The following is a 12590-nucleotide window of genomic DNA, read 5'->3' as shown; positions in this document are numbered from 1 at the left end:
TGCTCTGTACTGTACCGTAAGCCTTCTACCCCCAGCGCTCGGCCCCTGCTCTCTTCCAGCCCCATCCCTGTGATCTCAGATCCAGCCCTATACCCTCTAGCCCCAGTCCTATACCCCATAGAATACCAGAGTCACGACCCTCTCCTGTCTCCCCCAGCTCCATCCCTTGTCCAAGTTCACAGATCCTGCCTCCTGCCTTCAGCCCCCTCTCTCTCCTATCTCCCTCCCAATCCTCCCAGCTCCATCCCCTCCTCCTCTCCTCAGGTCCTCGTGGAGGTCAAGGTGCTGTGTGTTTGCTGTGAGAGGAGAGGCAGCAGCAGAAGGCAAGGTGAACTGGAAGCAACGCATGTCATTGTGCTGTGTGGTGGAGAGAGAGAGAGAGAGAGAGAGAGAGAGAGAGAGAGAGAGAGAGAGAGAGAGAGAGAGAGAGAGAGAGAGAGAGAGAGAGAGAGAGAGAGAGAGAGAGAGAGAGAGAGAGAGAGAGAGAGAGAGAGAGAGAGAGAGAGAGAGAGAGAGAGAGAGAGAGAGCAAAAGAGAGGAGGAGAGCGAGCTAGGAGAGGGAAAGAGAAAGAGGCTCCACTCCGCTCACATCGCAGGCTGACTGGCTCGCACGCTCACTGTTGACGAATGAGCTGTCTACCCGTGTGGCTGGGAAACGGCGGCTTGTGACAAGGCAAGCTGGGGAGAGAGAGGAACATGAACGTAATGCGTACCTTGCCTCGCTTGCTTTCAGATACCAGCCAGAAGAAGAGTCAAGAGAAGAAGGATGGCAGCAGACGCATGTCGTTCCAGAGACCCAAAGGAACCATTGAGTATGCTGTAAGTAAACAGAGAGACTCTGTCTGGGTGTTTTAATGCTTTTTACTGCTCCTGCTGCTGCTGCTGTTCTGCTCTGTGTGTCTACTGGCTGTTGCCCTAGTCTGAGTAATAGCTGCTGTTGTGGTGTTGTGTTATGAAAAGGAACCTGGCCATGCTGGCTCAAATCGTTAGATGAGAGTGTGTGTGTGTGTGTGTGTGTGTGTGTGTGTGTGTGTGTGTGTGTGTGTGTGTGTGTGTGTGTGTGTGTGTGTGTGTGTGTGTGTGTGTGTGTGTGTGTGTGTGTGTGTGTGTGTGTGTGTGTGTGTGTGTGTGTGTGTGTGGAGGGAGAGAACGAAGCGTTTCGTATTTTACAGTTGCACGTGTGCAACGTTCAGTGTCTGTTTACATAAAGGGGGACTTTATATGACCAGCCAGAGCTATCGCCTCTACCGTATGATGGAAATGTATTCTAATAGATTAGACTTGTATCAATCCTGTTCCATTCTGCATTCTGATGTATAGGAGGAGAGAGGACTGTAGCTGTATACGTATGTACGAACCGAGAGAGAGAGAGAAGAGAGAGAGAGAGAGAGACTCAGTCAGAATGTGTAGTCTATATGTTAGCGTTCATTCTGTGTGGTGCTTAGCAGTGAGCATTCCGTCATTGCTATTCATTTGCCATCTCTGTTTGGTGTGAGAGTGAGACAGAGAGACAGACCGGATGATCTGAAAATGGAGTCTGTCTCTGCTGCTGCTCTGGCTGGTAGTGTTCTTGAAATGACCCTCAAATCCAGCTTCAGTCAGACAGGTTTCTCTCTTTCTTCTCTTCTCTCCCTGGTAACACTGCATGTGGAGCGGAATGCTGTGGAGCTCGATCAGCCTGGCCACAGAGGAGAGGAGAGGAGAGGGGAGGGAGGGAGGGAGGGAGGGAGGGAGGGAGGGAGGGAGGGAGGGAGGGAGGGAGGGAGGGAGGGAGGGAGAAAACTGATGGACCTTGTTTGATGACATGGTTCAGCATCTGGAGACATTTTTCTCCCCAATATATTTCCTCTCTCTTTTAGTAATTGTCCTGCTACTTTGATTCAGCAGTGATTGTGTGCGTGATCCCAATGCTTTCTGTTATCTCTGGTGTTGCTGTTTCACTTGGAACGTTTTATACAGGTGTCATTCAGAACAGCCCCTGCCCCCACCTCTCATTCGCTCTGTGCCAAAGGGTGATGAACACGGGTGATGGGCAACAGGGTGATGGACAAGCCAGTTCTTTTATGCTGGGGTGTGAAATAGAGGTCGACCGATTAATCGGAATGGCCGATTAATTAGGGCCGATTTCAAGTTTTCATAACAATCGGAAATCGGTATTTTTGGACACCGATTTGGCCGATTTAAAAAAATGTTTTAACACCTTTATTTAACCTTTATTTAACGAGGCAAGTCAGTTTAGAACACATTCTTATTTTCAATGATGGCCTAGGAACGGTGGGTTAGCTGCCTTGTCCAGGGGCAGAACGACAGATTTTCACCTTGTCAGCTCGGGGATTCAATCTTGCAACCTTACAGTTAACTAGTCCAACGCTCTAACCACCTGATTATATTGCACTCCACGAGGAGCCTGCCTGTTACGCGAATGCAGTAAGCCAAGGTAAGTTGCTAGCTAGCATTAAACTTATCTTATAAAAAACAATCAATCAATCATAATCTACACAAAACTACACATGGTCTACACATGGTTGAAGATATTACTAGTTTATCTAGCGTGTCCTGCGTTGCATATAATCGATGCGGTGTGTATCGTTGCTCCAATGTGTACCTAATCATAAACCTCAATGCCTTTCTTAAAATCAATACACAGAAGTATATATTTTTAAAACTGCATATTTAGCTAAAAGAAATCCAGGTTAGCAGGCAATATTAACCAGGTGAAATTGTGTCACTTCTCTTGCGTTCATTGCACGCAGAGTCAGTGTATATGCAACAGTTTGGGCCGCCTAATTTGCCAGAATTTTACGTAATTATGATATAACATTGAAGGTTGTGCAATGTAACAGGAATATTTAGACTTATGGATGCCACCCGTTAGATAAAATACGGAACGGTTCCGTATTTCACTGAAAGAATAAACGTCTTGTTTTCGAGATGATAGTTTCCGGATTCGACCATATTAATGACCTAAGGCTCATATTTCTGTGTGTTATTTTGTTATAACTAAGTCTATGATTTGATAGAGCAGTCTGACTGAGCGGTGGTAGACAGCAGCAGGCTCGTAAGCATTCATTCAAACAGCGCTTTCGTGCATTTTGCCAGCAGCTCTGATGTTTATGACTTTAAGCCTATCAACTCCCGGGATTAGGCTGGTGTAACCGATGTGAAATGGCTAGCTAGTTAGCGGGGTGCGCGCTAATAGCGTTTCAAACGTCACTCGCTCTGAGACTTGGAGTGGTTGTTCCCCTTGCTCTGCATGGGTAACGCTGCTTCGAGGGTGATTGCTGTCGATGTGTTCCTGGTTCGAGCCCAGGTAGGAGCGTGGAGAGGGACGGAAGCTATACTGTAACACTGGCAATACTAAAGTGCCTATAAGAACATCCAATAGTCAAAGGTTAATGAAATACAAATGGTATAGAGAGAAATTGTCACGTTCTGACCTCTATTTCCTTTGTTTTTGTATTTATTTAGTATGGTCAGGGCGTGAGTTGGGTGGGCAGTCTATGTTTGTTTTTCTATGTTTTGGGGCAGTTCTATGTTTTCGGCCTAGTATGGTTCTCAATCAGAGGCAGGTGTCATTAGTTGTCTCTGATTGAGAATCATACTTAGGTAGCCTGGGTTTCACTGTTTGTGGGTGATTGTTCCTGTCTTTGTGTAGTGTTCACCAGATAGGCTGTATTAGGTTTTGAGTCTCACGTTTCTTGTTTTTTCGTTAGTTTGTTCTTGTATAGTGTCGTAAATAAAGTACAATGAACAACCACCACGCTGCGCTTTGGTCCGCCTCTACTTCACAACAAGAGAATCGTTACAGAATCACCCACCACAACAGGACCAAGCGGTGTGGTAATGGGCAAAGGAGAAAGCAGCAGCAGGAGCAGCGCGAGGAGGTATGGACATGGGAGGACGAATTAGACGGTAAAGGACCTTGGGCTCAGCCAGGAGAATATCGCCGCCCCAAGGAAGAACGGGAGGCGGCGAAAGCGGAGAGACGCTGGTATGAGGAGGCAGCGCGGCGTCGTGGATGGAAGCCCGGGAGTCAGCCCCAAAAATTTCTTGGGGGGGGGCTAACAGGGAGTATGGCTACGCCAGGTAGGAGACCTGAGCCAACTTCCTGTGGTTACCGGTGGGCTAGAGAGACCGGGCAGGCACCGTGTTATGCTGTGGAGCGCACGGTGTCCCCAGTGCGGGTGCACAGCCCGGTGCGGTACATTCCAGCTCCGCGTATCGGCCGGGCTAGAGTGGGCATCGAGCCAAGTGCCATGAAGCCGGCTCTACGCATCTGGTCTCCAGTGCGTCTCCTTGGGCCGGCTTACATGGCACCAGCCTTGCGCACGGTGTCCCCGGTTCGCCTGCATAGCCCAGTGCGGGCTATTCCACCTCGCCGCACTGGCAGGGCGACCGGGACCATTCAACCGGGTAAGGTTGGGCAGGCTCGGTGCTCAAGAGCTCCAGTGCGCCTGCACGGCCCGGTCTACCCGTCACCACCTCCACACCCCAGCCCTCCGGTGGCAGCTCCCCGTACCAGGCTGTCTCTCCGGCCCATCCGTCCAGAGCCTTCCTCCTCTCCAGCGCTGCCGGAGTCTCCCGCCTCTCCGGCGCTACCAGAGCCTTCCTCCTCTCCAGCGCTGCCGGAGTCTCCCGTCTGTCCGGCGCCTCTGCCGGAGCCTCCCGCCTGTCCGGCGCCTCTGCCGGAGCCTCCCGCCTGTCCGGCGCCTCTGCCGGAGCCTCCCGCCTGTCCGGCGCCGCTGCCGGAGCCTCCCGCCTGTCCGGCGCCTCTGCCGGAGCCTCCCGCCTGTCCGGCGCCTCTGCCGGAGCCTCCCGCCTGTCCGGCGCCGCTGCCGGAGCCTCCCGCCTGTCCGGCGCCTCTGCCGGAGCCTCCCGCCTGTCCGGCGCCGCTGCCGGAGCCTCCCGCCTGTCCGGCGCCTCTGCCGGAGCCTCCCGCCTGTCCGGCGCCTCTGCCGGAGCCTCCCGCCTGTCCGGCGCCTCTGCCGGAGCCTCCCGCCTGTCCGGCGCCTCTGCCGGAGCCTCCCGCCTGTCCGGCGCCTCTGCCGGAGCCTCCCGCCTGTCCGGCGCCTCTGCCGGAGCCTCCTGTCTGCCCGGCGCCTCTGCCGGAGCCTCCCGTCTGCCCAGCGCCAGCGCCGCCCGTCTGCCCAACGCCGCCAGCGCCGCCCGTCTGCCCAGCGCCGCCAGCGCCGCCCGTCTGCCCAGCGCCGCCAGCGCCGCCCGTCTGCCCAGCGCCGCCAGCGCCGCCCGTCTGCCCAGCGCCGCCCGTCTGCCCAGCGCCGCAAGCGCCGCCCGTCTGCCCAGCGCCGCCAGTGCCGCCCGTCTGCCAGGAGCCGCCAATGCCGCCCGCCAGTGCCGCCAGTCAGCCAGGGGCCGCTAGAGCCCCTCCGCCCGGAGCAGCTGCCCCTCTGTCCCGAGCAGCTGTCCCTCTGTCCCGAGCAGCTGTCCCTCTGTCCCGAGCAGCTGTCCCTCTGTCCCGAGCAGCTGTCCCTCTGTCCCGTGCAGCTGCTTCACCTCTGTCCCGAGCTGCCCCTCTGTCCCAAGCAGCCCCTCTGTCCAGTGGGGTCATTGAGAGGGGTGGGCATGGTGAGTAAGCCACGGAGGCGGACAATAAGGCGGACTGAGACAATGGCGAAGTGGGGTCCGCGTCCCGCGCCAGAGCCGCCACCGCGGACAGACGCCCACCCAGACCCTCCCCTATAGGTCAAGGTTTTGCGGCCGGAGTCCGCACCTTTGGGGGGGGTACTGTCACGTTCTGACCTCTATTTCCTTTGTTTTTGTATTTATTTAGTATGGTCAGGGCGTGAGTTGGGTGGGCAGTCTATGTTTGTTTTTCTATGTTTTGGGGCAGTTCTATGTTTTCGGCCTAGTATGGTTCTCAATCAGAGGCAGGTGTCATTAGTTGTCTCTGATTGAGAATCATACTTAGGTAGCCTGGGTTTCACTGTTTGTGGGTGATTGTTCCTGTCTTTGTGTAGTGTTCACCAGATAGGCTGTATTAGGTTTTGAGTCTCACGTTTCTTGTTTTTTCGTTAGTTTGTTCTTGTATAGTGTCGTAAATAAAGTACAATGAACAACCACCACGCTGCGCTTTGGTCCGCCTCTACTTCACAACAAGAGAATCGTTACAGAAATAGTACTATAATTCCAATAATAAGGAACCACCAGCTTTCATATGTTCTCATGTTCTGAGCAAGGAACTTAAACGTTAGCTTTCTTACATGGCACATATTGCACTTTTACTTTCTTCTCCAACACTTTGTTTTTGCATTATTTAAACCAAATTGAACATGTTTCATTATTTATTTGAGGCTAAATTGATTTTACTGATGTATTATATTAAGTTAAAATAAGTGTTCATTCAGTATTGTTGTAATTGTCATTATTACAAATAAATTTAAAAAATCGGACCATTAATCGGTAATCGGCTTTTTTTGGTCCTCCAATAATTGGTATCGGTATCGGCATTGAAAAATCATAATCGGTCGACCTCTAGTGTGAAAAGTGTACAATGGCAGGAGGATAGGACAGGATATTTGTTATAGTAAAGACAGTTTGTCATGGACTAGTGTTAAAGAGAGAGAGAGGCGTTACAGTGGATAAACATTGGATTCAGGGAAAATATGCTCTCTCTCTCTCTGTCTCTCTCTCTCTCTCTCTCTCTCTCTCTCTCTCTCTCTCTCTCTCTCTCTCTCTCTCTCTCTCTCTCTCTCTCTCTCTCTCTCTCTCTCTCTCTCTCTCTCTCTCTCTCTGTCTCTCTCTGTCTCTCTCTCTGTCTCTGTCTCTCTGTCTCTCTCTCTCTCTCTCTCTCTCTCTCTCTCTGTCTCTGTCTATGTCTCTCTCTCTCTGTCTGTCTGTCTCTCTCTCTCTGTCTCTCTCTCTGTCTCTGTCTCTCTCTCTCTCTCTCTCTCTCTCTCTATCTCTCTGTTTCTCTCTCCATCCTCGTTCTCTCTCTGTCTATACTCTTTCTCTCTCTATCTCCCATGGTAAGGAGATAGAGAAAAATATTGTGATGATGGAGGGAACCATGCCAACGGTTGCGTGAACTTTCCAGTCATGACATGCTGCAACACCGCCCTTAGAGAGTGTTTAAGGTTGTGTGGCATGGCTGCCTCCATCCTCCACACACACACGCACAGAGACAACATACACGCACACAGCACCCATCCTACGAGATAGCCCTAGATGCATGGAGACTTTCCCAGTGATTGAGAAGCGGCTTTATCTTAAACTGATCTTCCCTGCTGTGCTGTGCTGCAGTGGGCCTGGGGACGGACAGCTACTGTTTCCATCTGTTCTCACCAGATAGGCACGTTTATAATCCTCTGCCTGGTGCCTACAGAAAAGAAAAGGAAGGCTTTGTCACTTTATCAAATATTGTGATCGCTCGTTTTTAGACAAAAAAATAAACCTCAATATTTGCCTTCTCATTCTGATGGGCACACCTATGGGCTGACCTTCAGCCAATTAAAAATGGTGTTTGTTTGAACTCCAGGAAGTAGAGGGGAATGGAATGGAACAGACTGAAACATTATTTTGTTGAAATATAATTTGATTTGGGAGGAATTAAGCGAATTGAATTGCACCTAAATTGGCCATTTTAAATGATAGGAATCATATAATATTCAATAAATATAGTACATAACATCCGATTTGGACCCAAAACATTCTAACAATGAGTAAGACATGGATCAAATTATGGATCAAATTATATTTCAACAAAATAATGTTGCAGGAATGCCTATCTTATCTGTTTCTAAAAACAGAAACCATTTCAGAACATCCTGAGATGGTGGGTTTCGAAATCCTCTTTCTTGTGCTTTTTGAGGTGGAACGACCCTACAGCAACGGTAGGATACATTTAATATGTCTTAATACTGCAGTTAATGACTCAACACATGTTTCGGTTGTGTGGCATTTTACCACAGTGTGAGGTAAGGACTCCTAATGACTAGTATGCACTGTGCCGCGATGCAAGAAGGTTTGTGTGTGTGTGTGTGTGTGTGTGTGTGTGTGTGTGTGTGTGTGTGTGTGTGTGTGTGTGTGTGTGTGTGTGTGTGTGTGTGTGTGTGTGTGTGTGTGTGTGTGTGTGTGTGTGTGTGTGTGTGTGTGTTGAATTGATTACTAGAAATGGATGAGTCAGTCAGAGGGGGGACTGGATCCTCACAATCACTCCTATTGATAGCATTATTCACACTGGTGTGGTGGTAGTGGGGGACCACAATGGGCCCACTGTTTCAGGCTTTTCACATCTGTATGTATGTGAGAGAGGGAGTTGTCACAATAACAACTCTGAGGAGCAGCAGTCAAATGTCAACGCATGTACTGCAGCTCCACTATCTTCTCACCTACTATAGCACCATGCTTATTGGAGATGTAGTAGTCATGGCAATGCCATGTTCTGTTAGCTTCTTCTAGGCCAATGTATGTGTTCCATATGGTTCCTAAATGCATCGGCCCCTGGTTCAGATGTTTAAGTAGCAACGGTCATCAAAACGTTTTTAAACAATTCTAATAGATGCAACAGTTGGGCAATGGATGCAGATACGCCCAAGTTTTTGTATTGTTAAAATCCATTAAATATTAACTGAGTTATAAGACATAAAACATTTTACTGGTACGGACAAATAATGGAGTTCTGGGATTTTGGAGGGAATTCAGGTAATTTATTGTACTTTTTAAAAATTATTTTTTGACATAAAGATAATGATAGGTGCCTAATTTGCAGAAATACACTGCGTATTTGCATATATCCATAAATTAACATAAAGGAGGAGAACAGGGCTGCAACCACAAAACACCTGCTCTGTCTACCCTACCTGCTCTGTCCACCCTACCTGCTCTGTCCACCCTACCTGCTCTGTCCACCCTACCTGCTCTGTCCACCCTACCTGCTCTGTCTACCCTACCTGCTCTGTCCCCCCTACCTGCTCTGTCCACCCTACCTGCTCTGTCCACCCTACCTGCTCTGTCCACCCTACCTGCTCTGTTTACCCTACCTGCTCTGTCTACCCTACCTGCTCTGTCCCCCCTACCTGCTCTGTCCACCCTACCTGCTCTGTCCACCCTACCTGCTCTGTCCCCCCTACCTGCTCTGTCTACCCTACCTGCTCTGTCCACCCTACCAGTTATGTCTACCCTACCTGCTCTTTCTACCCTACCTGCTCTGTCTACCCTACCTGCTCTGTCTACCCTGCCTGCTCTGTCTACCCTACCTTCTCTGTCTACCCTACCTGCTCTGTCTACCCTACCTGTTCTGTCTACCCTACCTGTACTCACCTGCTCTGTCTACCCTGCATGCTCTGTCTACCCTACCTGCTCTGTCTACCCTGCATGCTCTGTCTACCCTACCTGCTCTGTCCAGCCTGCCTGCTCTGTCCATCCTACCTTCTCTGTCTACCCTACCTGCTCTGTCTACCCTACCTGAACTCACCTGCTCTGTCTACACTACCTTCTCTGTCTACCCTACCAGCACTCACCTGCTCTGTCTACCCTACCTGCTCTCACCTGCTCTGTCTACCCTACCAGCACTCACCTGCTCTGTCTACCCTACCTGCTCTCACCTGCTCTGTCTACCCTACCAGCACTCACCTGCTCTGTTACCCTACCTGTACTCACCTGCTCTGTCTACCCTACCTCCACTCACCTGCTCTGTCTACCCTACCTGCTCTGTCTACCCTACCAGCACTCACCTGCTCTGTTACCCTACCTGCTCTGTTACCCTACCTGTTCTGTCTACCCTACCTGTACTCACCTGCTCTGTCTACCCTCCCAGCACTCACCTGCTCTGTCTACCCTACCTGCACTCACCTGCTCTGTCTACCCTACCTGCACTCACCTGCACTGTCTACCCTACCTGCTCTGTCTACCCTACCTGCTCTGTCTACCCTACCAGCACTCACCTGCTCTGTCTACCCTACGTGCACTCACCTGCACTGTCTACCCTACCTGCTCTGTCTACCCTACCTGCTCTGTCTACCCTACCTGCTCTGTTACCCTACCTGTTCTGTCTACCCTACCTGCACTCACCTGCACTGTCTACCCTACCTGCACTCACCTGCTCTGTCTACCCTACCTGCACTCACCTGCTCTGTCTACCCTACCTGCTCTGTCTACCCTACCAGCACTCACCTGCTCTGTTACCCTACCTGTTCTGTCTACCCTACCTGCACTGTCTACCCTACCTGCACTGTCTACCCTACCTGCTCTGTCTACCCTACCAGCACTCACCTGCTCTGTCTACCCTACGTGCACTCACCTGCATTGTCTACCCTACCTGCTCTGTCTACCCTACCTGCTCTGTCTACCCTACCTGCTCTGTATACCATACTTGCTCTGTCTACCCTACCTGCATTCACCTGCTCTGTCTACCCTACCTGCACTCACCTGCACTGTCTACTCTACCTGCACTCACTTGCACTGTCTAGACTGCCTCATGAATTACTGTTGTTGTCACGTTCTCTTGCATAATTCAACAAGTGTGTCAATAGAAGGATACCCTCAGATTAAAAATCAGATTCACGGTCTCCTCTGTTGTTCTGTGTCCTCTGCCTCTGACTGGGAGAATGTCTGTCCTAGCTGTCAGTTGTAATGGCCGTAAAATTAGGCATCTGAATGATGACCAACGGCACAGCAGTGGCACACACAATGCATGCCATTAGGGTGGTAAAGACAAAGTCGCTATGGCAACTGTCATCCCATATGCACATATCCAGGCTTCATCAGACAGGCTGCATTGTAAGCCTCTGGAGCTATATTCCTTCTGATATTCCATTCTGGATGATTAAACCATTTGCAGAACATATAATCTATATTCTTTCCTGTTTGATTGCGCACACTGACTCCTTTTCTTGTTTTGTGACTCACATTTCACCTTGTTTTGGAATCTATCAGTTTTGACATCACTTTATTGGGAATTGAATTGGCTTGATTAATCCCTGGATTAGAAAGTGTTGTCTCTATAATTTTTTAAAATGCATTTACCGTATCTGTGCCAGGTTATAGCTGACCTAGCAAGCATCAACGTGATGGTAGGCTACACACTGCTGTTCCACGGGTCTGTCTGGATCCAGTCTGATGTTCCACCACAGGGTAGAGTTTTGGTCATGTGTGTCTTTCTATGGCACCATTAGTCAGCTCTGTCTGTCTGTCCTTCTTGAGTCAGTTTGTCCTCTCAGTCAGACAAGGTGAACACTACCAGTCACCAGGATGTCTGTAACATACTGTATGTATGTATGTGTGTGTGTGTGTGTGTGTGTGTGTGTGTGTGTGTGTGTGTGTGTGTGTGTGTGTGTGTGTGTGTGTGTGTGTGTGTGTGTGTGTGTGTGTGTGTGTGTGTGTGTGTGTGTGTGTGTGTGTGTGTGTGTGTGTGTGTGTGTGTGTGTGTGGTGTGCGTGTCCTCCTAATATTAGATTGTCTAACTGTTAGACTCTAACAGTTAGACAATACACATTTAATAATTAGAATTGTTAATTAATGATTCCCATCAACAGGCAGTAAATTACCATCCAATAGGAAAACGGTGCTGAAACAGGTTGTATTGGTGCTGAAATGAGGAGGTAAGAAATAGTCCATGGATGAGATGTTAGAAAATGGTACTCAGGAAGAATCAATGCAGTGTGCTGCTACTGCTGAACTAGTCTGGATGAATGGCTGTGCTGCCTGCATTAGTGTTGGAGCTACAGACTGTAACAGTATGCGGTGGATATTGACTGTCTGCTTATGTTCCCAACAAGATAAAATAGGATTTGGATAAAAAATATAATGTTAATTTAACACTGCCAATCTAAGTATTATTAAGTACTGCACACTAAGTTGTAAATACTGTAGACCTTTATTGTTGAGCTTGTACTTTTTGTTGACATTCTGGCTTGTTGTTATAAGATGTTAATGCCCATGCTGTAGGCTGTAAATGTGGTGGTTGTCATTTGTGTCTTATAGTTCAACTGTTTGGTGTCTGATATTAACAGCAGTGTCTTTCTGTGCCTTCCTTTTCAAGACACTTTATTCATCAACATGATATGTTGTAAAAGCCCATCTGTTACAAATCGGATAAGACTACAAATCAATCACAGTAGTCCTTGAGTTGGCAGTTCTAAAAGATATGTCATCGACAGTGACAGTCGGCTATAGTGATTGGTTGTGTCCGATATTTTAACCTATGTTATATATAGTTAACTACTTTTGACCAGAGCCATGTGCTGGCCCTGGTCAAACGTAGTGCACTACAGTATATAGGAAATAGGGTGCCTTTTCAGATGCAGACAGAGTGTTTATTGGTTATATTGAAAAGTTCCTTACATCATTTTGTTATTTCAAGTGTTTATACAGGCATGGTTTGATATTGAGAGTCTGTCCAAGTGTTTTAGTTATTTAGCTTGGTGTCCGGTTCAGTTAACAGCCAAAATAGCGAGTGAGTGAAGTCCTCATCACAAAGTCCTCATCATTTCACACTTTCCTCATGTAGTTCGCACTGGAACGATGAGAATTGTTTTGTTGTCTTCTAAAGATGGTTTGGGATTTTAAGTTGTGAAAGAAACAGCGTTTGTGGTATAATTAAAGGTGCAATAAGCAGAAATCGTTTAGCCATT

General features: G+C 48.9%; 1 protein-coding gene across 4 annotated transcripts in view; it reads left to right on the top strand.

The window, feature by feature from the left end:
* Positions 1 to 12590, top strand: part of LOC139391226 (oxidation resistance protein 1-like) — a 186832-nt gene that overhangs the window by 127454 nt on the left and 46788 nt on the right. For all 4 annotated transcript variants that reach the window (XM_071138873.1, XM_071138856.1, XM_071138866.1 and 1 more), the window contains one exon: positions 734 to 819. In XM_071138873.1, the coding sequence (XP_070994974.1) occupies positions 734 to 819 (86 nt within the window). The remainder of the gene's footprint in view (positions 1 to 733; positions 820 to 12590) is intronic.

This window comes from Oncorhynchus clarkii, chromosome 3 (genome assembly GCF_045791955.1).
Source record: "Oncorhynchus clarkii lewisi isolate Uvic-CL-2024 chromosome 3, UVic_Ocla_1.0, whole genome shotgun sequence".
Taxonomy (NCBI): domain Eukaryota; kingdom Metazoa; phylum Chordata; class Actinopteri; order Salmoniformes; family Salmonidae; genus Oncorhynchus; species Oncorhynchus clarkii.
Note: the sequence above shows the minus strand (reverse complement) of the source record. Positions and strands in the feature narration are given on the sequence as shown.